The sequence below is a fragment of the Chanodichthys erythropterus genome, chromosome 23, assembly GCF_024489055.1.
Source record: "Chanodichthys erythropterus isolate Z2021 chromosome 23, ASM2448905v1, whole genome shotgun sequence".
NCBI classification, from domain to species: domain Eukaryota; kingdom Metazoa; phylum Chordata; class Actinopteri; order Cypriniformes; family Xenocyprididae; genus Chanodichthys; species Chanodichthys erythropterus.
Genome location: NC_090243.1, coordinates 9,691,685 through 9,718,547, shown reverse-complemented (window position 1 = coordinate 9,718,547; position 26,863 = coordinate 9,691,685). Strand labels below are relative to the sequence as shown.

The 26,863-nt window shown below is 37.3% G+C and overlaps 4 protein-coding genes across 7 annotated transcripts; 3 read left to right on the top strand and 1 right to left on the bottom strand.

Annotated features, from left to right (window-relative positions):
* The first annotated feature begins 5,044 nt into the window (after positions 1–5,044).
* Positions 5,045–13,971, top strand: zmp:0000000991 (mucin-17). The gene is made up of 5 exons (XM_067378416.1): positions 5,045–5,366; positions 6,216–6,355; positions 6,439–6,610; positions 7,880–7,931; positions 8,395–13,971. Exons 1-5 carry the CDS (start codon positions 5,245–5,247, stop codon positions 12,541–12,543), a joined length of 4,635 nt encoding a protein of 1,544 aa, XP_067234517.1. The 5' UTR covers positions 5,045–5,244; the 3' UTR covers positions 12,544–13,971.
* On the top strand, positions 12,386–18,698 carry c23h11orf65 (chromosome 23 C11orf65 homolog). 2 transcript variants are annotated; one of them, XM_067378417.1, is made up of 10 exons: positions 12,386–12,525; positions 15,722–15,773; positions 16,059–16,182; positions 16,286–16,378; positions 16,466–16,519; positions 16,709–16,918; positions 17,824–17,957; positions 18,100–18,270; positions 18,395–18,447; positions 18,566–18,698. In XM_067378417.1, exons 2-10 carry the CDS (start codon positions 15,745–15,747, stop codon positions 18,685–18,687), a joined length of 990 nt encoding a protein of 329 aa, XP_067234518.1. In that variant the 5' UTR covers positions 12,386–12,525; positions 15,722–15,744; the 3' UTR covers positions 18,688–18,698. The 2 variants fall into 2 exon arrangements, with proteins under 2 accessions (XP_067234518.1, XP_067234519.1); XM_067378418.1 differs by lacking the exon at positions 18,100–18,270.
* A 559-nt stretch (positions 18,699–19,257) lies between these two features.
* On the top strand, positions 19,258–20,309 carry ndufb4 (NADH:ubiquinone oxidoreductase subunit B4). Of its 2 annotated transcripts, XM_067378312.1 has the most exons (3): positions 19,263–19,482; positions 19,915–20,061; positions 20,171–20,309. In XM_067378312.1, exons 1-3 carry the CDS (start codon positions 19,306–19,308, stop codon positions 20,231–20,233), a joined length of 387 nt encoding a protein of 128 aa, XP_067234413.1. In that variant the 5' UTR covers positions 19,263–19,305; the 3' UTR covers positions 20,234–20,309. The 2 variants fall into 2 exon arrangements, with proteins under 2 accessions (XP_067234414.1, XP_067234413.1); XM_067378313.1 differs by lacking the exon at positions 20,171–20,309 and having other exon boundaries at positions 19,258–19,482; positions 19,915–20,070.
* Positions 20,310–20,364: 55 nt separating this feature from the next.
* hgd (homogentisate 1,2-dioxygenase) lies at positions 20,365–26,243 on the bottom strand. Of its 2 annotated transcripts, none has more exons than XM_067378421.1 (13): positions 25,984–26,243; positions 24,653–24,724; positions 24,490–24,578; positions 24,234–24,399; positions 24,052–24,143; positions 23,924–23,958; positions 23,720–23,799; positions 22,582–22,681; positions 22,356–22,480; positions 21,178–21,282; positions 20,971–21,097; positions 20,703–20,884; positions 20,365–20,623 (listed from the first exon to the last, which is right to left on the bottom strand). In XM_067378421.1, exons 1-13 carry the CDS (start codon positions 25,996–25,998, stop codon positions 20,480–20,482), a joined length of 1,332 nt encoding a protein of 443 aa, XP_067234522.1. In that variant the 5' UTR covers positions 25,999–26,243; the 3' UTR covers positions 20,365–20,479. The 2 variants fall into 2 exon arrangements, with proteins under 2 accessions (XP_067234522.1, XP_067234523.1); XM_067378422.1 differs by lacking the exon at positions 25,984–26,243 and adding an exon at positions 25,200–25,949.
* Positions 26,244–26,863: the final 620 nt, after the last annotated feature.

The following is a 26,863-nucleotide window of genomic DNA, read 5'->3' as shown; positions in this document are numbered from 1 at the left end:
AAATCATTCTAATATGCTGATTTGGTGCTCAAAAACGTTTCTTGTTATCAATGCTTTAGATTTTTGTGGAAACATTATACATTTTTTCAGGGTTCTTTACATAGAATAGAAAGTTCAAATGAATAGCATTTTGTATGTCTTTGCTGTCACTTTTGATCAATTTAAAGGTGCCCTAGAACTTTTTTTAAAAGATGTAATATAAGTCTAAGGTGTCCCCTGAATGTGTCTGTGAAGTTTCAGCTCAAAATACCCCATAGAATTTTTTTAATTCATTTTTTTAACTGCCTATTTTGGGGCATCATTAGAAATGAGACGATTCAGGGTGTGTGGCCCTTTAAATCTCGTGCTCCACGCCCCAAGAGCTCATGCTTGCCTTAAACAACATAAAAAAAAAAGTTCAAACAGCTAATATAACCCTCAAAATTGATCTTTACAAAGTGTTCGTCATGCAGCATGTCTAATCGCGTAAGTACAGTGTTTATTTTGATGTTTACATTGATTCTGAATGAATTTGAGGCTGTGCTCCATGGCTAACGGCTAATGCTACACTGTTGGAGAGATTTATAAAGAACGAAGTTGTGTTTATGAATTATACAGACTGCAAGTGTTTAAAAATGAAAATAGCGACGGCTCTTGTCTCCGCGAATACAGTAAGAAATGATGTTAACTTTAACCACATTCAACAGTACATTAGCAACATGCTAACGAAACAGTTAGAAAGACAATTTACAAATATCACTAAAAAATATGTTATCATGGATCATGTCAGTTATTATTGCTCCATCTGCCATTTTTTGCTGTTGTTATTGCTTGCTTACTTAGTCTGATGATTCAGCTGTGCACATCCAGACGTTCTGCCCTTGTCTAATGCCTTTCATAATGTTGGGAACATGGGCTGGCATATGCAAATATTGGGGGTGTGTATGTAACAGTCGGTGTTATGTTGAGATTCGCCTGTTCTTCGGAGGTCTTTTAAACAAATGAGATTTATATAAGAAGGAGGAAACAATGGAGTTTGAGACTCACTGTATGTCATTTCCATGTACTGAACTCTTGTTATTCAACTATGCCAAGGTAAATTCAATTTTTGAATCTAGGGCACCTTTAATGTGTCCTTGCTGAATTCATTCTTTAAAAAATAATCTTACTGACCCTAAACTTTTGAATGCTAGTGTGTGTCATGTTAAAGAGGACCTATTATGCCCCTTTTCACAAGATGTAATATAAGTCTCTGGTGTTCCCAGAAGTTTCAGCTATAAATTCCCCACAGATCATTTATTATAGCTTGTCAAATTTGCCCCTATTTGGGTGTGATCAAAAACACACCATTTTATGTGTGTCCCTTTAAATGCAAATGAGCTGCTGTTCCCAGCCCCCTTTCCAGAAGAAAGCAGAGTTTAACAGCTTGTGCTTCAATTACTCAACTACAACAAAGCTGGAGAATCTCACGCAGCCAAAATGACCATTGTCAGTAACAGTTTCTAACTCTTACATTGTTCAATCCGGAGTCGGACACTGATGGAGAGACTCGAGAAGAAGTTACAGCTCTTAGAATTCAATGTTTCTGAACGGTTAGTGGAGTTGATTCCACTCATCGACTAGCATGTTCTGTCATGTTAATCTTTTGTGCAAAAACCTTTATAGACAGCCAATATACATAGCGTACCTGTTTGCCAAACAGAGCCATACACACCCGGCTAACGTTTATGATTGCTATCAAATGTTGTGAATGGTCTAATATTTTTTATATCTCTCTAATATTATGTTATAACACTCTAATAATATGTGAAAGGTCTAATATTTATAAAATATCACTCGGACAGAAATGCTTCTTTTTTAGCAATCGAGCTTGCGAGGCTATCTAAACTAACAAGACTCTAAATACAGTTCTGTCCTCGTCTGAACAGTTAGCATGCTTAGCTCAAAATTTGACCATGGCGCTAGAACTGGGCGAAAACAAATTGATGGCGCCACAGGTGTAAACGTGCAGATTAAGGGGTGGTAATATTATAATAAGATCCCCTTCCTACATCACTAGGGAAGCAAAATCTGAGCGGCTTTTGGTTTTTTCACATGCTTGCAGACCTTCACTTCACTAAAACAAAGTTACTTGGTTGTCCTTTTTCACATTTTCTAGGTTGGTAGATGCACCGAGGACCCGATTATAGCACTTAAACATGGAAAAAGTCAGATTTTCATGATATGTGCCCTTTAAAGTGATTTGTTGTCCTCAATTGTTATAACAGATGCAGTAAGGTTAAACTGCTGTTGTTTTCCCTCTGTTTTATTTCCTAATTTAACTATGAGAGATTTGAGATAAAATTAAAAACCTACAGTATGGTAGCATGGGTAAATGACTTCTGTTAGGACCAAGAACAGGGGTGTATTTTCCCCCAAATTGCCCTATTTCCACAAATGGACTCTTATTGATTCTAAGAATGCATCCCCTCAAAACAGATAATCTGTTACTGCCATTTGCCTCCTCTAGTCACCACTTAAGTATAATTACCCAGAAGTCAATACGGCTGCCAGGCTGCTGCCTGCCACATTTAACCTCTGAGTCACCAGTCACAAGCATCACGCTCACAATGTCTTCTCAGCCTGGAAGAATGACAGGGTTCTGGGTTTTTAATTAAACGATTGTCTTGTCAATTAATAAAAATGTTCTCGGTGCTTAATGAGCTCAAGGCATCTCAAAGACAGGCTTTGGTCAGCTGTAGATTCGAGGCCACAGGGGAACTGCATTAACTACAGATAGTTGCAGTTTAGCTGTAGATAAGGCAACTTTAATTACTGTAGCATTTAATTAATGCCCTTTATAGACTATGCTTTAATTAGTCATGGCAATATCTGGCAAAATATATCTTAATCTGAGCATATTTGAAGTAATGTGATATCCCCACATAGTCTATTGAACTGCAGGTCTTCATCATGTTGCCATGATGGTTATAATAATATAATATTCAAATATAAACAAAATACACACCTATTTATTGGTATTGTGTGAACCCATTTTGTTAAGCACTGAGTGAGTGATTATCTGGAGCAAAATGTGTTCCATTCAGTATTCTGAGATCTGTCCGATTTGCTGATTATATTTGTGATTACTATTTTAGGAACATATAAACCCACGATTATGCTAACCACCACAAAACATGCTCTGAATACACTGCCATATTGCAGCCAGCATTTAAGAAAATCAATTCACAGTTATGAATTGGTCTTGTCACAATCTCTCCAGGAGATAATGCATTTTCCAGCACTGGCGGTTGATTTATACAGCAGATGACAAGCCATCCATGAAATATGTAACTCCCTTCAGCTAACGGACTACTATAGCCAGAACCATGATCAAACTGAGCTTGTGCCAAAAACCTGAAAGACATTAGGCTAAAGATGAATTTGTCATACAAGTTATGCCCTTATGCACTATATTGGTTTCTGTTTTAATCAGCAGAGTTAATTAAAACTGTTTAGATTTTATTACAAAATTAAATTGCATTTCTATAATGGATCGAGATAAGCATCGCTCCGTGACAAGATTTATAATCGCGGTGGCTGACTATTTTGCCTTTGTCTGGAAACACACATCAAGTCTTTATAGAACACATTCCCCCCCTCCCTCCAAACACACAGACAAGTGGTTCATCACAATTATTTTATCCATGTCAATATTGTGTATGTGTATCTGCATAGCACACCCTTAAGCAATGCAACACTGCAATCAGGCATCTTGTCTTTAGCTAGTGGGGCTAATGAGTCTAATTGATGACCTCTAGTATTTCTACATAAAATAATTAATACTGCACTGGGCCTATTAATCTTTGCCGAATAGGCAGAATGCCTGACCAACAATCACTCTTGATTACTGACAAAACAAGAAATCTTAATTAAGATTGATTTTCCCTTCTATTTTATTTACCACTTATTTTGCTTCACAGTAAACCTCAGCTAGCCTACACTTTGACAAAGTAATTAAGGGAAATGTAGCCTACATTTATTTTGTTATGTTACTGCAATTTTCAGTCTTATTAATGCTGAGAGAATAGTAAGGAGCATTATTGTTATTATTTTCCCGTCATAATGTTTAATATTTGGTTCGATAGGATCCCAGTTGCAAACACATTTGTTTACATCACTGTTGTTTGTGTGCTATGTCCGAGCGAACGGTTCTGAGTCGGATATTTTCCATGAATCAGTTAAAGTGGTTCTCAAAACCGGCCTGAGCGAGTCAATTCACGAATCGGTTCGAGCGGTTCGCGAATCAACAACTCACTGACTCATTGAACTAAAGTTCAAAGATAAACCGAGAACCAAATTGTTGAAGATTTTAGCAAGATAGTAAGTAGATTAGCCTTAAGAGCATTTGGACTGAACTTATGAGTTGAATGAGGCGAAAAGTAAGTTGCTTTAATATCCTCCTAACAGAAATGTTAAGCTATGTTAGGCTTAAAATGAATTGTAGTTTATCAACACACAAACTAAGCAGATTTTTATGAATATTTTTCAAGTAGGCTATTGTTTAGGCTAATGTATGTTCTATTAAACTAGTTTATGTGTCCATATGACTTTAATAGAAAGTTTGAGCGCATGTATGACCACGCACTGGCGCTGTTTTGACGTAAAATGAATTACTGAAGTTTAACCGGTTCTTTAAAACGAACTGTTCTAAAGAATCGAATCGCGGAAATGACACACACTATTGTTTATGACCCCACCTATCGGACATTCATGGAAAAACATGCGCATTATTGTTCAGTTATCGCTTGTTTATTCTGTGCTTATCTGCCATCATAAATAAGTTTTATATATGTTTAAATATTATTTAAAGCGGTTTTAAAACGAAACCTTTTGTCTCTATAGAAGTCTAAAATCCAAACTATCACAAGTTCGCATGATTCAGGAAAATAATGAATTTCCAACGTTATGCCAAGTTGTCGGTGCTTATCACTGTCTCCATAGGTCCGGTAATAAACTTGACATTTCAAAGTACGGAGTTTGCTGCTAAAACACATGCTCACTCCGCACTTCCGTGGATAACGCACGCCTCGGTGGGAAAGAAACGGGTGGCGTCGGGTCATACGGTTGTCAGTATGATCGGTCTAACGTACCTAACCTCGCTCGCTTTTCTCCGTTGGAATGTTCGGCCGTGCCGCCTCTGAGGGTACTGAAGGGTACAGCTGATGCCCCAAGGACATAAAGGGAGGTAACCAAACTAGACGAGCCAGATTCAGTCAGCCTATAATGTCAACACATGATCTTGAACTGAAGTCGCAGCAGTCGAGTTGTCAAAGCGGAGTGAAAGCCAGCGTGACTTGCGTTCTCTCAGATCAGGAGAGATTTTACACACACACTGACAAATCACGGTAGGCTACAAAGTTTTTACTTGCGCTGTGAGGATATGTTTTTTTCTGTTTTTCTCACACAAATATTACTTTTCTATCTCCTTTAACTGACTCTTATCATCCTCCGCAGATAGCATTATCGAAGTCTGTAGCTTTAAGCAAACAGGTTGAAGTTCTTACGTAGTTAGAAGAGCCTGCGTAAATATTAGTTTGCTTTAAGTAAAGTGTAGCCGTCATAGTTTTACCACAGTAACTAATGCTCTTACAATTAAAGAATTATATACATTGATTCAAGCATTGATCTCTTGTCTGGCACCACCCCAGTTATATAATACCTGCTATTGCCTGCACAGCACACACATCAGAAATGCCTAGTTAAATAATCATGGATTTAAGATAAAAAAAAAAATCTTTATCAACATGTTTGCTTGACTTCATCTCAGTTTTGATTTTAAACACACCTCCATAACATCTAATGAGTTGCCACTGGTATTAATCTTTTGCTAAATGTCACCTTAACATGTCTCACCATGTTTATTGTAATACTTCAGCTCTTATGTAATTTGTTGCACCCATATTGTCTAATTAGCTTATTAAAAAAAAGAGGCAGCTAATCATTTTCTTTCCACATGTAGAGGTGTTTGCACATAAAAAAAAAGAAAGAAATTTCACTGTTAGAGTCATGTGTCGATATACCAAGAAAACATCTGTGGGTGTTCCTGTGAAGAATTTTTCTGAAGGGAGTGAATGTTGATATCATGTTTTCACTAAATATTTGCAGGCATGTGGATTTTATGTGTCTTAAGAGAGTAGTGTTCAGCTTTCTGTTGGTTATATTGTAGCAGTATTGTAATGCCAAACTTTGATTAGTTTCCAGAATGAATGTGAACAAGAGAAGTTGCATCCTGGACCCTCAGCTCAACACATCCACAACAAGAAGGATTTAGAAACAAGTACTACTGCATCTTCACCAGCGTTGCCATTAACAGGCCAGCAGAAAAGCAGCAAAAGTGAGTTTTTATGCCCAGATTATACATGTGATATTATCAGTTATTTGTAATGCTTCTCCTCACTTGGGGTTGTCGCTGATCAGATTTGCAGATCAAGCAGATAATACTGCTCAGATCTAAGAAAGACTCCAGTAGGACATCTGAGGAACAGACAAAGTCTGCCAGATTCACTTCCACCATCTCGATCAGTCTTCCCAACAGAAGACACAAAAAAGACACAACAGAGGAAAAAACGTGGCAAGGCACGACTAATCTGTGAGTGTGGATTTTTTTATTTATTTTTTTACATTTTTACACTGCTGTTGGGGCTTCACATGCTTTAAAAATAGATGTGCAATATCGGTGTCATATCAGTATTAGATATTAGATCATTTAATAACACTGTTCAGTGTAAGCTTTAGCAATTATCATAATATCCAGTTTTCCTAGTGTACATTGTATTGTAAAGACTTGTATACTTTAAAACGAATGATTTTAGTGTTTTATGTTCAATTTATTTTTTTAAGACTAAATCGTATAGAATTTTAATCAGCCATTAATCAGTTGTTGGCCATAACATGAAAATATTTATTGTTGTATACAATATATTTTATATTTTATACAATATCCATTTATTGCTTAATATTGTTACATCCCTGGATTTGATCAGATGCTAAAATACAAGTTCAACTAATGCCAAACTTGACTGCATTCAATACAAAACTGTTAAAAATGTTTTATGAAAATATGATTCCACTTAATACACACCCACTGCACATAATAATATCTTCTGTCATGTAAATTATGCCATAGCACTATGCATTCTGTGTCATTTTGTAGTTTTCTAGCCAGAACGCCCTTTCGACCTATGACTGGCAGTAATAGTCCTTATATAGCAATAAGTCATAATTTAATGACCATGAATGATAGCATGAAAGTGCATCGCCAAAGATTTACTGTTTGGCTGTACCGTATCTAGGTGTGTCCGTGTTAAAATAAAGTGTTTACACCTTTAACTTGGAAACGGTAAATTGACATTTATTGTGCAGCATTACAGTATGTTATTTTAAAAAGCATGACACCACTGCTTTAAACAGGGTTTTTTGTGTGCGAGTGAGTGTGACTGCATTTATGTGTGTGAAACACTGTACTAATTCTAAAACAGTTAAACCATAGACGCCTCCCTTGCTGTCAGGCCAATGAATTGTTTACCCCTAAAATGCTTAGAGTGAGAGAAAGGATGGAATGTTGTTGATCTTGTTTCCCTGCATTGTCTTGATGAATATATGAAAGACGTTGAAGTAGAAAAGGTATTTAGGGACTGGGATTGAGAATAGCATGTAAAACATTCATTTGGACAAGAGATTTGTTTTCGTCATAGTTTCTCATCATTGTTTATCTGCCTGATGGAAGTTAGCTTTGTGAATTGCTGTGATTTTGAAAATCAAATGTAGCGTGGAGGTGTTTTTATTCTACATACTTTTTCAGTGTTTGCTAATCTAAAATATCATATGCTAATTAAAATCTATTTTCACAATTTGACAGTAACAACACACTTGAAGTGGTGAAGAACACAGCTAATCAACACAACACAGAGGTAAGCATCCAAGCTAAGATGCAGACATGAGAATATTTAGTTGATCTTTTTAGTAAGGTAATATTTGATGAAAAGAAAAAAATCTATTCCTTGCTACTCAATTGTATCTTGTTTAAATATAATAAACTTTAAATATAAAAATAACCTTTATTGTACTGCCCTTTGAATATATTTCTGCTCTACTGGGCCGAGTCATGTTTGCAGTTTTGTCATGCACAGTATTTTTCAGTGGAATGTAAAGCTCAACTGTGAAGTTGAACTGTCTTTTTAAAGACTTATGTAATGGGAGTGGCAATTTGTCCAAATAGTTCAAATGAATATGAGAAGCATTTCTTACACCTTACCCAAGGAAGTCTGAAGTGCAATAGTAGTGTAAAAATTGCAAATGCTGCTGTGCTTGAATTAGTGGCTGTTTTGACCTAATTTTGGCACTAATCAAAACCTATTTTGCTTGTTCTCACAGCTAAGGGACGTGTTTTCACCAACAGAGAAATGTGGCAAATCAACTGGTGAATTATTTAAGGATGAGGATGGGCCAAAAGCAACCTTTGATGGAGACAGCTTTACCACTCTGCATCAACATGTACATAACACACCTAAGCAGGGACAAAATCCAGGAATACAGCACAACATAGGCCTTTATAAACAAACTCAAATAATCCATGACTCACAAAGACATTCTATTCAACCTGTTTGTGAGGTAGAAACAGAAGTCATCAAGGATTTTGGATCCAACAACTGTAGAGAGAATGCTCCAACATCTCCACAGTACCACAGTAATCTGACTTCCATAGGAGTGGGCAGTGGACTAAAAGCAAGCACTGATTCCCAGCTTTTTGCATGCCATGCAGAAGTGCTAAACCAGGTCTTGTCATTACCCTCTTTCACTGCATCGGATTCTGAAAACACTCCTGAGCCAGAACCTAGTCTTTTCAATCCTTCATCAGCTATGTTGACGTCTGCCCTGGCCTCAGTTCTTGCTCCACCTTGGAGTGGCCGCCTTCGAAGACCCAAGCAAAGCAGCAATGAAGTAGAGCATGCACCCCAAGATTGTGAACAAAATGTCAACACATCCAGCTTATTTCGCCAGGATCGGCAGCAATCACTGTTTCTGCCTTCCCAAAGGCAACCATCTGAACACATATTGGCCAATAACAATGAAATGCTGTCAACTGCTGGAACCGGCTTTAACTCTCCTGACTGGCAAAAAGAGAACAATTCCCCAAATGTCACAACCACAGTACAGCCAAAGAGACCCATTTTGAAATCCTCCTCTGTGAGCACGATGTACAACAATACAGAATTGCACCCTTTTTCCACACCTATGGACACTCATAAGGTACCAATTTCAGGGTACAGAATATCCCAAACTGAAGATGAATATGAGCCTTTCAAATCATTGAGCTCCAAGCCAACAACAAGCAGCCTGCTTCTCTCGTTAAGGAGGACAAATTTGAGAAACTCTAGTGCTGAACCCACACAAACGCAGACTCCGATAACTAGGTCTGTTAGGTCCCTTACAATGCCTAGCAGAATTGTTTTGAAAACTCAATCATTTGCCCAATCTGTTACCGGTGAGGACCAAACCGCCAAATACCCAGACACTCCTACAAGAACAGAGGAAATACCAGTCAGTCACTTCCCTTTCTCTCCTAGAATTAAGAGTAGAGAGCCGTTAAGGACACCACTGTTTCTAAACAAACCGGAGACAGAAATTTCAAAGAGACTAGAAAATTCTGTTGCCAGAGCAGAGGAGGAACTTTTCCCACAATCCACGACCAAAACAGGCCAAATTGGGGTCAAAGCTCAACAGAGCTCTTATTCAGTTCTTTTGAGGAAATATTCCAGTACAGAGGACATTAACCCAGTGGAACAAAGTACTGTTAAGGACACCAACCTGCAAAACTTCAGTATTACCAAACCAAAAATAACTGCACACACCACAATTTCTCCCAAAGACTCAACAAATTTTAATGTTCAACAATCAGACTTTACTGTTCAAAACATAAAATCACAAAGCTCACAAAATATAACAGCCAGAAATTCTTCAGGCACAAGCACCTTCACAGACAGGCTAAACTACTCACCAAGAAAAGACTCTGTAGATGGAATAAGCCCAGCATCTGTGGGACCGATATATCTGGACTCTAAGAAACATTCTCAGTCAAGTCAAGGCTCAATGGATCTTTCAAGCCCTCTTTCTCCAAGCAGACCTCTCAGAAGTGTCAGAGTACCAAGCATCTATTCATACCTTCGAGAGTCCAGCCCAGCTGTGTCCACCCCTTTCCCTTCCACCCCTTCTCCCCACATACAGAGACCTGAAACATTGCCTCCAAAGCAAGATGGAGGCATAACACTGCAGGGTGACCAGAAGACATTTCCCTCAAGATTTTCATTCGACAACCCATTTGTATCAGAGGTACAAGCATTACAAAGAAGTTCTTATGGCTCCAGCACTCATATAGCCCCAGCTCAATCTCTGCCTCCTGATTTTGGAAGAGGATCAGCACCTCGTCTCAGCACTTCTCCATATTCTAGCCTCATCTCCTCAAGACCTGCCCTCAATAACACTTCACCAGGACTGTCTTCTCCACCTGCCTCTAAAACACATTCAAGATCTACATCTTATGATATTGTAAACACTCAAGCTGACCATATAAAAGGTGACCCAAGCTCTTCACTATCCACATACACAAGGATAACAAGGAAATCAAAGGAACAGTTAGCTTCTCCTAACAGAGAACAGAGGACAGCAGTTCAAGCTTATACAAGCGCCCTAGATAATCACAGACCTGCCCAGCCATGCCTCTCACAAACCTCACCAGATGCAAGTTTTGTCATGGAAAGCCAAAAAAAAAACCCACACCCAAGGCAACCCAATACAGGCTCTAACAACTTCCCTAGTCAGGAACATGATGGCTTGACTGCACTTCAGCATGATAAGGGTAATGCTTACCCCAAGCAAAGACTCAGTGAGAAAGAGAAGTATTTACTACATAATAAGTTCACAGTAAAAAGTGAGACTCCACTTACAGCTGAGAAAGAGACTACAGCTGTGCATAACCATGAGAGACTGAAGGAAATGCAGAGTCGCAATTCAAAGAAAGGCCTCTTTGCTTCACGAGTTAAGAAAGACAATGCCTTCTCTTCTGCGTCTTTGCCAGACAAAGAGGTTGTTAGTCCCCAGTATTTAAAAACCAAAAGACATTCGCCAGAGTTTAAAACAAGCAGCAGGATCGACCAGATATTAAATCGCTTGAAACTGACATTTGGTGTCAAACGTTCAGACAGCACAATTGACACAATCACGAAAAAGTACAAGTCCCCCACCCAGCAACTCTCAGACACTGACACTTTTGAAAAATCCAAGACCGAGGAGAAAACATATTCTAGAAGCCAACGGGAGCTCTCTAACTCCTCTTTAACAATTGATAAAGCCTCTTTTTGTTCCTTGCCACCACTAACATTGAAGAAATCTGAGAATACATTAAATATGGCTTCGCAAAGCAGTTCAACAACTGAACAGAAGTCTTCTGGGTGCACGTGGGAGGCACCCAACTCAAATTTGACCACTGATAAAGCGTATTTTGTCAATTTTGGGTCCTTGTCACCACTAACGTTAAAGAAATCTGAGAATACATTAAATCTGGATTGGCAAAACAGGTCCACAACTGAACAAAAGTCTTCTGGGTGCACGTGGGAGGCCCCCAACTCAAACTTGACCACTGATAAAACGTATTTTGCCAGTTTTAGGTCTTTGTCACCCTTAAATTTAAAGAAATCATCTGAGAATGTTGGTCAGCTAAAGAGGCATAGCGATGAAACTGGAAAACGGTCTTACAGCAGGAGCTCTAGTCCGCACAGACTAAAGGCCCAAAGTATGATCCGTTCTGCCACCTTGCCACATTACAAAAAATCCCCTGTCAGCCCCCCATCACCCTTTTATTTGTTTGATTTTGATTCAGAAGACATTCAGAATGACAACGTGTTTTATAGTCCAGTGAGCAAAAAAAATAATTCTATTTGTGAGTCTGAGGACTTCTCTCCGTTGAGCTCCACCAAGAGTGCAGTGCAGCAAAACCTTGTGAGGTCTCGATTGTCCTCGTCCTGTGCAGACTTAAAGTATGGTCTGCACAATGGACGATCTTACTCAGTCAGCAGTGTAGTTTCAAGCCGGCCATCAGGTCCTGGACGAATCTCAACAAGCAGCATCAGCGACCTCTCAAGTTTGGATGACTTTGCGCCCAAGGAGAATTATACATTTGACTCTCCAGTGAGTAGTAGCTATTCCCCAAGCTATGATCCCAAATCTGTCTGTGATAAACAGTCTCAACCTGGATATATAGATGATCTTCTTAATAATGATGATGCAGACCCAACCCCACCTCCATCACCAACTTTGTCCTGTTCACCTCGCCGGATATCCCAGGCTCCTGCTATGTCTTCCCTCATGAGGACAACTTCAGAAAATCTTTCTCCTCGAGGTATCCTGCCATCTAGGAGCTACACAACCAGCTTGACTGTTTTTGAGGAGTCTGGTTCTGACACTACAACTGATGATGAATACTATGTTGACAATGGTGATGATGATGAGGTAGAAACAGAACTTTAGAGGAGAAAATGATGTGTTGTGTTGTTCAATTCCATGTTTTAGATGTGTTTACGTGTACTGGACATGGAAAAGCTGCAGCAAAATTAGGCCTCCGTTATAAAATTATAAAAACAACTAGGAATCCATGACATATATATTAATATAAGGAATTATAGTTATATCAGAATTATAATAACTTTTTTAATACATTAAATATTATGGTTTTTTTTATTCTTAATACTTGAGGATAACAATGTTTGATCTCATTATGAATGTATTTACAATACAGAAAAATGCACTGTTATTTCAATAAGTCTTTTGATATTTTCTGGATCTTGAGGCACTGAAAGGGTGAGTTCTTCTTACATCATTTCTTTTGTTGAGGGCTGTTTTATTCACTATGGTATTCAAACCACAGTTAAAACCCCAACTATGTTTAATAGATGTGTTTGAATGTTTTCTTTTAACTCGTACAACTTCATTAAAAGAGTCAGAAAACCAAATAGAAAAATAGTCGCCCCTACAACATTGGAGTTCCATCATTATTCCACTTAAGTTATGACTAACTCCATGCAGATTATGATGTTACAGAATCTTGCTATCCATTTAATGTTATTGTTCAAAGTAAGTGTTATTAATAAGGAGTGGCAGACCCTGGCATATGCAAAATCCCCAATGTTTTAATTTGAGATTTAAAAACAGGACCTCTAAACTTTTCAAAAGACCACTAGAACAACAACCAAACAAACATATTTTGTGTATAATGTAATTGTACTGTTTATGTGCATCTTTGGCTTTGGCAGTGTAATCTTAATTGATCATTAATTGTAATTTATTATGCAGGGCAGGGGGTTGGGGAATTTCTTCCCTAGAGCCTTAGGGACCTCCATAATACAATTGCAGCTCTGACAACATCACAGTACTACTAAAGGCTGTATAACAATACGGTTATTTTATTATTATTATTATTTTTGGAATGTCATCATTAATAATAATATTGTGATATTTATAAAAATGTAATATATTGACTACATTGGTTATTATTACTGTGCTAAGAAAAATGCCATGTAGAGGAACACTGATAAAAATGTAACTATGTAAAATAAAATACTATAAATTGTAAATGACTATCATTGTCTGCAAATGACTCAAGTTAAACTGCTAAGTTAATGTTTAACACTTTGATTATCAAGTACACTCAGTTTTTATCTCAATAACAACATAAAAATATAATAACACAGAAACGTCTTAATTCTAGCTCATCAAAACAACCTTAAACTGTTTTGTATGGTCATGTCATAACCTGCCATCCCTTAAGATATAATTGCACAATGGACGGTTATGAGTGATAGTACTGATACAACTAATTTGGCCCATTGAAGCTGAGAGCGAACAAATATAACTTTCAAATGCGTACTGTCAAGGAACATTTCATAGCATGAACCTACACACAAGAACTTGTCAATATTTTAAATTGTGTTTTTTACGAATCAGTGAATGATTCAATTACACAGCCAATAAGACCTTCACTCCACCTACTGGCGTAACAATGTAAATTCATATAGTTTTATTTACAGGCCTAATTACATACATTGATTAGGCCTTCTATCCTTTAAAACTTTTCATTCGAGTAGCCTATATTTGAAAATATAATCTGTTCTTAATGATGAAAAGGACTCCAAAGATCAAGTAAGTAATATTTTGTGGGCTGAATATAAGTGTTTTATCAACCTGCTGAAAGGGCCACTGAACTAATCTTTTTGGTACATACAAATCTCATACCGCTTTCTAGCATTGTGCTGAATGAGTGTTTTCACGTTGCTCTGGTAACGGCTCATGTAGGCGTGCAGTCACACTTCCAGCTAGCTGTATTTTGTCATTTTGTTTTAACTCCCTCAATGTTTAACTTACTCTTTGGTTGTAGTTTTAGCTCTCTATACGGTTTTTACTGTTTACTTTCACATTGTGAAAATTTAATTCAAATCGTTTTATTTACACTACTACAGGCCTAATTGCATACATTGCTTAGGCCTTCTATCCTTTAACGTTAAACCTTTTCCTTCGAGTAGCCTATATTTGAACATATAATCTTTTCTTAAAGATGAAGAGGACTCCAAACAGTAAGTAAGTAATATTTTGTGGGCTGAATATAAGTGTTTTATTAAAAACAAATGTTAATTGAGTATCTGTTTGGAGTCGTGTAATAATCCAACGAGATCCTCATAATCCTATCTGAATAAACCAGTTCCCATTTCTCGTCATGGCAAAGGCTTAATCAGGGTGCTGAGCTTTAGCCTCAGATTAACAGTATAATTTGTGTTCTCTAAGCAGAATTATGTGCTCCTTTAGTTTGGCTAATTGAAATGTAAATCCATGTTAAAGGGTTAGTTCAACCAAAAATGAAAATTCTGTCATTTATTACTTACCCTTATGCCGTTCCACACCCGTAAGACCTTCGTTAATCTTCGGAACACAAATTAAGATATTTTAGTTGAAATCCGATGGCTCCGTGAGGCCTCCATAGGAAGCAATGACACTTCCTCTCTCAAGATCCATAAAGGTACTAAAAATATATTTAAATCGGTTCATGTGAGTACAGTGGGTCAATATTAATATAATAAAGTGACGAGAATATTAAAATAACAAAATAACGACTTATTTAGTGATGGCCGAATTCAAAACACTGCTTCATGAAGCATCGGAGCACAGTGAATCAGTGTATCGAATCTGCTGTTCGGAGCGCCAGAGTCACGTGATTTCAGCCGTTGGCAGTTTGACACGCGATCTGAATCATGATTCGACACACTGATTCACTGTGCTCCGATGCTTCATGAAGCAGTGTTTTGAATTCGGCCATCACTAAATAAGTCGTTATTTTGTTTTTTGGCGCTTCAAAAATATTCTTGTCGCTTTATAATATTAATATTGAACCACTGTACTCACATGAACCGATTTAATTATGTTTTTAGTACCTTTATGGATCCTAAGAGAGGAAGTGTCATTGCTCCCTATGGAGGCCTCACGGAGCCATCGAATTTCAACTAAAATATCTTAATTTGTGTTCCGAAGATTAACAAAGGTCTTACGGGTGTGGAACAACATTAATGAGTAATTAATGACATTATTTTCATTTTTGGGTGAACTAACCCTTTAACGTTTCATATAATAAACTTTTTTTTCTTTCTCTTTTTTTATCCAGCAAACGCTAGCACAAGCAAGAAAATGACTGAACACACAAACTCTTTTGACAGGTATGAAATACAGCAAAACATACATGCCTGGTTTCACAGACAATGCAAGTTTGAGCAACTTGCACTGACATATTCTCTAAAATATGTCAGTGCCATTGTTTTGTCTCAGGATGTACACCAGTTTTTTTTCTTCCAAGGCACGTGTATAAAAGCTACTTAAATGTCCTAATTTAACTAACCTACCCCTGGCTTAATCTAAGCCCTGTCTGTGAAACCAGGCCATAGACTAATTTTTAAATGAGTGAAGCGATAGAAAAAACTGTCAATCATTCTTCTCCTCTTTAGGCATCACCCGACATCTCCAGCTGAGGAAACTACATCAGAGACTAATGTCATTCTTGTCCCACAGCTGGAACCCGTTTTCAGCCGAGCAGCCAGGATCATCCAGCGAGCATGGAGGACACATATTGTTAGTGATCACAATCAACTTTTATGTTACAGTTTCACCAGCATGGTTGCATATGATATAATGCAAAAATACAATTAGTGCATACTGTGCCTGTCATGTGTAGGATACTGCTGTTTTCAAGTACCTCAAGAAACTAGTGAGCTTCCATAATCAAGGGGATCCACGTCTCCTTCTTAGATTTATTAACCCTGCAGAGGTAAGTTTATGGTACAATGCAAGTGTGAAATTTAAATCAGATGTTTAATGCAGATGCAAAATCGTATGTATGAATGCTTTATTGTAGGCTAATATTCTGGATGCTGCTTCAGGGGCTCTTATCCGATTCAGACTGGGTGGGGTGAGTGCACACATGTCCACTATGGTAACATCAGGTTATTCATATTTCCACCATAAGGTTATTTGGACTTGTGAACATGCTGTAATGGGTTGTTTGCTATAGAAGGTTACATTATAGGGATTATAATAATTATATACAGACAAGTTTCAACAAACTGCAAATTACTTACCAATTTTTATAAAATTCCAGCCAACCTATCCACCAAACATCTACTTTAAAATATACACTCGTGCACCCATAGTGGACATGTGTGCCTGCAGTCCTAAAGATTACACACAGCAAAAGATACCAGCACCAAGCCAGATCCATAATGGCCGACAGACGATCTGTGCTGAGGATGATCACTCTGGGTGGTACCAGCGGGTGGAGAACAATGGCTGGAGGATTTTGTCTTGCAAGGTGATATATTCAGTCCTAATACTTTCATTTTCATTTTACCATTTGTATACTAATGCAAGTCTATAAACAAAACATATCAGGATTTTTTGATGAATAGAAAGTTAAAAAGAACAGATATATTAAAACAACTTTTGAATAATAGTGTATCACTAGTAGTGTATTTCTGTCATTAACTATTCACCCTCATGTCGTTCCACACCCGTAAGACCTTCGTTCATCTTCGGAACACAAATTAAGATATTTTTGATGAAATCCATGAGCTTTCTGGCCTCTAATAGACTGCAAAACAATTACCACTTTCAAGGCCCAGAAAGGTAGTAAAGACATTGTTTAAATAGTCTACGTGACTACAGTGGGTCAACCTTAATTTTATGAAGCAGCGAGAATACTTTTTGTGCGCAAAAAACAAACAAAAATAACTTTATTCAACAATTTCTTCTCTTCTGTATCAGTCTCCTACGCTCACTTGTACAGCGTCGGCCAATACTGAGCCGGTGTTCTGACGTAGAACCCGGAAGCGCTGCACTGTGTTTACAACATTAACAGTGTAGGAGACTGACGCGGACGAGAAGAAATTGTTGAATAAAGTCGTTATTTTTGCTCACAAAAAGCATTCTCGTCGCTTCATAACATTAAGGTTGAACCACTGTAGTCACATGGACAATTTTAACAATGTCTTCACTACCTTTCTCGGACTTGAAAGTGATTGTGTTGCAGTCTATCGGAAGCCAGAAAGCTCACGGATTTCATCAAAAATATATTAATTTGTGTTCCGAACGACATGAGGGTGAGTAATTAATTTAAGTTTTATAAATTTGCCATTTAAATGTAAAAGTCAAAAAAATTATACAAATGTTGTTGCATGACTGAGTATTGTATGTCTCTTGTTGCATTTATGATTAAAGATTTCCATGTTTGAAGACCCAATAACTCAAAATACCAATGAGAAGAAGATAGAATTCCATCACAGCAAAATCCATCGGCGACAAGATGTTGCAAGAAAGAGGAAGATTCGAAAAATCGAATGGATGAGGAAAATGTATATATGTGTATTTAAAGTAACTGTTTGATTGTTTGTAATGGGTGCTAAGATGGGTTCTGCAGAACTAATAATTACAGAAAACTGTAAATGCATAAGATATGAATGACAGTATGATAATAAGCACAGACCCTGTGCACAGGTATGCTGAGGGTCTCCTGCATGATCATACAGAACACTGCAAAACAGCTCTGCTGGTGCACAAATCCACACAAAGAACGATGGATTCACTCCAACAAACTGAACCAGATTCAGTTTCAGAGCATGAAGTGGATGAACTGCTCGCATGGAGCAATGCTCTTAATTTTGATGAGTAATTAAGCTTATCACACTAGATTTGATATACACAATATGTGATTGTGTAAAATATGTGGGCTCACTATGGATCATGATGGTATTAATATCCCATTTAAAAATAATATTTTCTTGTCTCTCAGGTATATCAATGAATGGATGAATTTGGGTACGAGCAAATGCTGCATAGTTAAAGGTAAGACTCTTAGATTCCCCCTCATTCTGCTCTATACATGAAATAAACACTTTTGTTGCATTGTAGCACCCTCTGCTGGTCACAGTGAGTATCCACGCTTCTCCTTTTCTCCCTGTAGATGAGCTGTCACAGAGTGACCAGAGAGACTTGACTTGTGTCTCTGTGCCTGATATTTGTAAGGTTCATCCGATCAGTCAGGATGACAGTCCAGTGGTGAGCCAACATCTGGATCACATCTGAGAATGGAATGTATCATGCAACTGTAGTAATATTTTCATTTGCTTGATTAGTTTGAATAAATAAAACACGTAAAAACACTTATGGAGTCCTTTTTCGATTGGTCTTGTTGTGTGGTCAAATATATTTTAAAGATATTAAATATATATCAAGCATCTCATCTAAAAATTGATTTTTAGTTATACACCATACCAGGGTTTTTATCGTTAACTAAAACTAAAAACATTTTTAAAAAAAAATAAATAAATAACAGTTTCATGAAATAAAATAAATAATAATAATGAAGAAAAAATACATGAAATAAAAATATACAAAAAACCTTTCGTTTAAATTTCAAGTAATAAAATAACTAAAACTAAATAAAAACGTTATGTACATGAAAAATAAATAAAAACAATAAAATTACTAAATACAGCAGAAAATATAAAAATCTAACCAAAAAAAATTTAATATTTATAAAACAATTTTGCGAACCATAGACTGTAAAAAAAAGTTGCGAACACAGTACAGTAAACTTCTCTGGCGAGATATTCTGAAATACCGCGAGACTCGTGTGAACGTGACGCGAGCCAATCGGATTTCACCTTTCTTCTCGGGGCGTGTTTTTCGCCGTTCGCAAACATGGCGAGCTACAAAGAGGCTCCTTTGGCTACACGGCCAAAAACATTAGATCCAGCCGAATATTTCAATCTTTCACCTGATTACCGGCGGGCTGAGGAGAATAGAGCGGCTCTGCGGGCTCGACTGAAGAGGCAGTATCTGTTGCAGCTCAACAATCCTCATCGGCAAGAGCTTATTGTAAGGCAAACCATAGATCAGTCTGCAAACATTAGCCTGGAGTCAAACGGTTTCAATGAATCTATAAATCGTTTTATTGCTTGTTGTAACAAACGTACAATTTTATGACGTTTTAATAAATGTTTATTTAGATTTCATTCCTGTTTTTGAAGGCTAGAATGTTTTATATTGAACCCTCAGTGAGTGACCTTCACTACTCAATGGCTAGCGCTTTCTGCTGCCAGCTTGGTTTGGTCCTCAAGTGTCACTTCTCTTTATGTAGAAAGATGTGATCTGATTATATTCATATTCAGAATGCATCTTCCTATGTGTGTTTTTGACACGTTATTTAAAATACTGAAAACTGCATTATTAGAGCTTTCACAAGGTAACCTGACATGTCAAAACAGTTTGAGATCAGGTGATAAACTTCCATGTATTTTTTATTCGTAGGAGGATCCTGCTCTTACAAGATGGACACATGCGCGCGGCAGTAACATCTACCCCAACTTCAGACCAACTGCTAAAACATCATTGATGGGTAGCTTGTTTGGAGTTTTACCTCTCTTCGTCTTGTACTTTGTCTTTAAGACTGACAGGGTGAGCTGAAATACACATCACTGCATGAATCCTGTATGCTTATTGACAATGACAATGTTGCGGTGTTTATATGATTTTAAACCCGATTTTTCTTTTTTCCTCTTTCCAGGACAAAAGGGAGGCGAAGATGAAAGCAGGGACCTTTGAGCGCCCCTATAAGCTGTCATCCTAAAATTGTTTTCTGATTTCACCATTTATTGTAACCAGTACTTGTAATTATATATTAAATAAAATGCTTTATTGTTGAAACTTGGTTTATCATTGTTATTGATGAAAAATAAGAAATCACACAGTATTTTTGTTATTTAATTTAGTTTTATTGGTTATATTCTGATAGTAGGTTTATTTGTGACATCTCTGGTTAAGTAAACCTCTCATATCTAGTGAACCGACGAATTTTAACCATGTACGTCATGTTTTATTTGCTGCTGGGCTTCCAGTTTGGATTGAAGTGACTCTTTAATGCTTCCCAGCATTTATAGTAGTTCTTATCCAGACGGTGACAGGTGTCCAATCCCCACTTGGTAACAGCCATGCTGAAGGATGACTCGAACATGAATGCCTGTTGGATACAGCATTGTTTAAAACCTGATCTGGCTTTTTACACAATGTATTATGATAATGAAGCATTTAAAAATTACCATAGTGCCCTCAGCAACTCTCTCTGGTTTAAGAACAGCTGTGCTGTTCTTCTCAAAACACTCGACATCAGGTCCATGTGGAGTCATTATGCTGTGGAGACTGGCTCCTCCAGGCTGGAAACCCTCTTCCTTTGCTTCATAGCTGCCTTTGATCAATCCCATAAACTCGCTCATGCAGTTCCCTTTTAGCCAGACAGAGGGCGCTCTTTAACCGCTTAAAATTTCATATGGTTTCAATACAAGTATGTAACGTTAGTAAACAACTTACTATGGTAGTAGGGAGGTCGAAAGGTATGGTCAGCTACACCCCAGCGAGGGGGGAAAATCACAAAATCTGCAATGGCCACACCTGGGCGAGTGGACTTGGCAGTCAAAACTGTGAAAATCGAGGGATCCTGGATATAAAGATTCAGATCATTTAAATTAGAGTGCAAAAGTGTTGATTTTAAAACGTCAGATATAGCCTATTACTCACTGCGTGATCAAACGCCACACAGTTGATGACCATGAAGTTCTCCAGATTGTATTTGTACGGTGTGTAGTTTCCGTGCCATGCCACCACATTAAATGGCGAAAAATCCTATTAGAAAACATTTAAAATGATAAAAACATGGGTACTGTAATAATAAACCACATAATGAATTTCTGTTGGCTTTAAGTATTTAATCAATAAGTCAAACTCGAAACACTAAGACGTACGATCAATGTCCTCAATAAAACGTCTTGTTTAGATGCTCTACATTTGAAATAGTAGCCTAAGTTACGGGGCGAAAAAAATGTCTTCGTTAAAAACCGCAATTTTATACACCCTTCGCTTGATAATGCTGCAGCAGGCAGGTTTGAATTCTGCTAGCAAAATCAATATAATTCATTACAGCAGAGACTGCCTGCTGTTCTGACCCTCATGCGCCCTCCTGTTGTTTCAATCCACCCACATGTGCAAACACACACAAACACACATCCATCCAGGTAAAACATCAGTCACAACTGTACACACAAACACAAATTCAGCGACTCAAACAAAAACACGACTGTTTTTACAGTTACATTCAGTCACACAAAGACACTCTCTGTGCCCCCTGGGGTTTCTGGGACCCCAAGGTTTGTAATCTCACAGGCATAACAGTTCTTGGGATAACTCTACCAGACTCTATTAAAACGAAGAAGAAGAAAAAAAAAAACACTCATACACAAAACAAACATATTTTCCCAGTCAAGCAAATAATAAGCTAATTTAAGCAATTTTAGCACTCAGTTGGAGGACAAAACAACAGGATAAGGCAGTACCTTTCTCCTTTCAAGACTGTAAACCATTTAAACCGAGTACAGATGATGGGACCAGTCTCCTCGGCTATAGATGTGCTCTAACTGCATTTTTTCTTTGTTACAATGGGTGATACTGCTTCGTGATGCTACTTTTTCTGTTTCTAATTTGCTCCTGACAAGCATAACAAGTCAATTATTCACTCGACAGGACACAGGGAAATAAATTCGGTGCAGAATGAATGCTTAATGCTTGAAATCTTGATCTTATTTAAAAACGTATCCAGCATGGATTGTACAGATTGTGTGTAATCCATAAATATTCAGTGCTTTATTGATGCAGCGGTGTTAGTAATGGAAATTACTAATGACGTGATAATTTCATGCTACCTGTTGACATGAAAAGAGCTTTCCCTGGTACTTGTTGACAATGGTGTAACCGGTGGCTACAGTACGGTCCTCGTACCAAGCCACAGGCGTTTGGAAATCCCTGGGGTTAGCCAGTCCATTAGCCCCTGCAGTGTAGAACCAAATGAATGGCTTTTTCTCAGCAGCCAATGAAAGCAATATATTATTCAGAGGCATAAAAAAAGAAATTGTGTTGTATATACAGTACCTATAGGACCCAGGTCAGGCAGCTCAAAATGGGCTCCAAACACCTCTAGAATGTATCCCCTGGTCTCTCCAAACACATCAACACTAAAACGCATCCCTTGCTGGAAAACATAACAAATAATTTGTTGTTTATCTGCATACTGACTGCAATGATAAATGTACTCTACCATTCAAATGTTTTTGGATTTTTTGGGTTCAGTAATTTTTTTTTTTTTATTACTTTTAAAGGTTTCCTGATCTCACCTCCATGTCATCCAAAAAATATTTACATCTTTCTTTCTTCAAATGAAAAAAAATTGAGGAAAACATTCCAGAATTTTTCTTCACTTCACTTGGGTACAATGGGTTGAAGGTCCAAATTGCAGTTTCAATGCAGCTTCAAAGGGCTTGTCTAACAAAACAATCTTCCATTTTCTAAAAAAAAAAAAAAAAAAATTATATACTTTTTAACCACAAATGCTCGTCTTGCACTAGCTCTGAGATGCGCCACACATTACGTAATCATTTTGGAAAGGTCACGTGTGACGTAGGCAGAAGTACAGAGGTACTCAATCTCATTTTAACCTCCAACTTCAAAGTCGTCTGACATCGTAGTTTTACCTTTTTTTGTAAAGTGCGTTTGACTTAGTCTTTACATTTCGCTTTGTAGACTTTTTGTAGATTTCTGCCTACGCCACGCATGAGCTTTCCAACATGATTACGTAATGTGGTGCATTGCAGAGCAGTGCAAGATGAGCATTTGTGGTTAAAATGTACATCAATTTGTTTTGTTTTTTAGAAAATGACTGATCGTTTCACTAGATAACCCCTTTATTCTTCAGATGGGATTGTGCAGATTCCTTTGAAGCTGTATTGAAACCACAATTTAGACCTTCAACCCGTTGAACCCCATTGAAGTCCATTATATATAAAGAAAAATCCTGGAATGTTTTCCTCAAAAACCTTCATTTCTTTTCGATTGAAGAAAAACATAAACATCTTGGATGACATGGGGGTGAGTAAATTATCAGGAAATTTTAATTCTGAAGTGAACTTAACCTTTAATTAGCAAGGATTCAACTGATCAAAAGTGACATTAAACAACATTACATTGTGTCTATATAAAAACCAAATCTCAGATATAGATATTATAGTGGCACCTGAATGACACAAATTTCATTGGGCTCCACCATCATCTTCCCAAATTCTGTAGTAATCAGGATTTCACGTTGTTGAGGCACTGAAACACGGATTGCGGTGTTAATTGAAAGGTGTTACTACTAAAGCACTTTTAAAAAGTTGATAAAGATATAATGATCTTGGAAAAAAAAATATGGCAATGAATAACAAGACCACAAGCTTACCAATAAGAAAATCTCCATCTGCGTTTTGGAAACATCTATAAAGAGAAAAAAGTTCAATCTTACAAAAAACATCATAAACAAAGAATTAATGTCAAATCATTGGTGAGTTGAATCCAATTCAAACTGACTTATCAGTCATTGAAGTGTTACAGGTGTACATGTGGATGGCGATTCCATTACGAGATTTTGAATCTCCAGCTCCACAGACTGTATGTAGACCCTGAAAATATCAAACCAATGAGGTTGAGACTGAAGATTATTTAAATATGAAGGAAATATGAGCAGTATGTACAAGGATGGAATCTTTTACCGATATGAAATCCACTTTTTTCTCTGAAGATTTGGGGATGTTAAATGGCTTCCATCGTAGCTGGTTGGGGTCAGGCTCCACTTCATTCCAGTTCTCTGTGAGATCTCCACAGCTCATCGGAGTGAAAGGTTTGTGGCGCACAGAGGGTAAAATGCGGTATAGCCAGCTATAAACAGATAAGTGTGCTGTACTCGGTTCTTATAAATCTTAAGAGTTTAGGTTTGACTGACATGACTTTTTTCAAAGCTACATATACCTTCGCTTATTGGTCGACCGTGGGCAAGTGAAGGCAGAGCCAGAGAGTTGCTCAGAATACAGGCCATATGGACATACTTGTGGATTGTTCTATAAGACAAAAATCTGAGCATTTGATGTATAATGTTTATTAGTCAGGTAGATGATCAAAGTTTTGGTATTACCTGTCCCTCAGGTAGAGATCCTGGACAGCGAGGGTCCTCAGAGGCAAACTCATTGCCAAAACCATTCATGTACTGCAACACAGTTATTTGACTACTGTAAGTATGAAGTTTTTTTTTATTTATAGAATGATCTAGATGGCAAAGTGTGATAAAAGTGAATAGAAAAACAAAAGAAGCTGTGTAGAACCATCTTAGTATCTCCTCCTTCCTATGAGTGAGCGACAACAAATGTGCTTAGTCATGATGCATCTGCAGATGTGTTCAGAACAGCTCTTAAAGATCTCAAAGATTGCATAAGATAATTGAAAACATAATGCAAGGGTAAAATATGACAATAAACAATAATCATACAAGATTTCAACTGAAAACACGACAATTTTTTTTTCTTCTATTGGCCAGTTGTTTACATTTTTGTCTACAAGTAGACAATTGAGATCAGCAGGAGTCTACTGTCGCTAGACTATAAATTCCTCTTGACATTATGCCTTTTTTCTATAAAACGATCTGATGAAAAGCATTTATAAACTTAAAGTTTTATATAGCCTACTTTGCTTTGCTGTAGAGCCTAGATTAACCTCATCTGGGCAGCTGCAGATTCCAGTGATCTGATTGGTCAGGTTGGAACGCCCCCCAAATTCTCATGTAAAGATGTTTGAATCAATTCCATCGAATCGGTTCTTTTAAGCAATTCGCTTCAAAGAACCGGTTCATACATATGTAGGCATTGCTAAGTTTTATTAATTATGGTGTTTGTTGTAATGACATGTGTCCCAGTTCAGTTCTATAATTCAGCTCATAAAACAATAAAGTAACTTAAATATTTGCATTTACATTAAACAAAACCGAAACCTCGAACGAAATCTCGCTCGGAAAAATAAATGTTCACAAATCATCCAGAGCTGCGTTGACCAAAAGCATTTTTAGGCTTTTCTTTAAGTTTCTACCGTCTGCTTAATAGGCTAAAGGTGGTGTTGGGCATCCAAGACCGGGTTTGTGAATCATTTTAGCGACTCATTGAAAAGATCCGACTCAAAAGAGAGATTCGGAACTCACTATGCTCATAGGATGTGCGGTGAAGTGAGTCTACAGAAAAATGTAATAACTAGGCATACTTTTTACATTTAGTATAGGCTATGTTTGTGTAAATAAAAAACTATGTTTGGAAAAAAAGTAGCCTTTTGACGAAAACGTTAAATAGCTGGTAAAAGCTGATGAATAAAACTGAATTAGGCTTACGATACTACAATATAGGGTAACGTTCGTAAATGTATTGAACTTCATGAGTTTCATTTTAGACAAGCATTCGTCCATAGAGTCCAAGGTGCACTTACCTTTAGACCAGCCATTTGGCGTTATTTACTGATATAGTGTAGTAATATTTCAAACTTTTCAAAATAAGCAGCAACTTTCCACAAATGACAGATCTTGCGTCCCTTGAAACCGCTCCGAATCCAGCGCTGTGTCCCAGCAGAAGACCGAAGGAGGAACTTGGGTCGTATTTACGTTTTTCTCAATATGGTTTTAATTAGACTCAGACACGACTCGTGACGCAACCAGAGATTTGGGCAACGTTTAAGAGGGGAGGAGAGGTTTGATGTTCACAAATACTGCAAAGAATGACCCCTGGCAAAGGTACAGCAAATGTCTGTTAAGGCAAGATCGTAAAGTCCATTTCTCGATACTATAACAAATGCACGTAGGCCTATTTCTTGTTCAATAGGGGAGTCCAGGCAGTGTTGTAGCATTTTGTTAGTTAGATACATCAGTGTTGTTGTGTTTTTTTTTTTTTTTTTTTAAGTTTAATTATGTGTCTCAAACCTTAATATAACATTAGGCTACCATATTTGTGGAAAGTATCACAATTTCAAAAAATGTAGGCCATTAAAAAAAAAAAAAAGATCAAAACAGCAAATACAATTGGAATATAGAAATATAGTATACAAATCAAAGGCTATAGGTTAATCACATTTGCACTGTGGTAAATGTAGAGCTTTTCATTTCTTCCACCACCCATCTGTTCAAACATGATATTTCTAGTTTAATGTTTTATTTTTTTAACATGCATGTTGTGTGGCTGTTATATCAAATTTAACAAGAGAACCTGCAAATTCATGATTCCAATTCATGTCATTTAAAGGTGCCCAAGAATGCTTTTTCACAAGATGTAATAAGTCTAAGGTGTCCCCTGAATGTGTCTATGAAGTTTCAGCT

Bases quoted from the DNA above. Each gene is read 5' to 3' on its own strand.
- zmp:0000000991 (XM_067378416.1), top strand. From the start codon at position 5,245: ATGTCAACACATGATCTTGAACTGAAGTCGCAGCAGTCGAGTTGTCAA. The intron at 6,611-7,879 runs GTGAGTGTGGAT...ACAATTTGACAG, and splicing joins TGGCAAGGCACGACTAATCT to TAACAACACACTTGAAGTGG. The intron at 7,932-8,394 runs GTAAGCATCCAA...TTGTTCTCACAG, and splicing joins CTAATCAACACAACACAGAG to CTAAGGGACGTGTTTTCACC.
- c23h11orf65 (XM_067378417.1), top strand. From the start codon at position 15,745: ATGACTGAACACACAAACTCTTTTGACAG. The intron at 16,379-16,465 runs GTAAGTTTATGG...GCTTTATTGTAG, and splicing joins GATTTATTAACCCTGCAGAG to GCTAATATTCTGGATGCTGC. The intron at 18,271-18,394 runs GTAATTAAGCTT...CTTGTCTCTCAG, and splicing joins AATGCTCTTAATTTTGATGA to GTATATCAATGAATGGATGA.
- ndufb4 (XM_067378312.1), top strand. From the start codon at position 19,306: ATGGCGAGCTACAAAGAGGCTCCTTTGGCTACACGGCCAAAAACATTA. The intron at 19,483-19,914 runs GTAAGGCAAACC...TTTTATTCGTAG, and splicing joins CTCATCGGCAAGAGCTTATT to GAGGATCCTGCTCTTACAAG. The intron at 20,062-20,170 runs GTGAGCTGAAAT...TCCTCTTTCCAG, and splicing joins TTGTCTTTAAGACTGACAGG to GACAAAAGGGAGGCGAAGAT.
- hgd (XM_067378421.1), bottom strand. The intron at 24,579-24,652 runs GTAATACCAAAA...TTTGTCTTATAG, and splicing joins GATCTCTACCTGAGGGACAG to AACAATCCACAAGTATGTCC. The intron at 24,144-24,233 runs GTAAAAGATTCC...TGATATTTTCAG, and splicing joins AAAAAGTGGATTTCATATCG to GGTCTACATACAGTCTGTGG.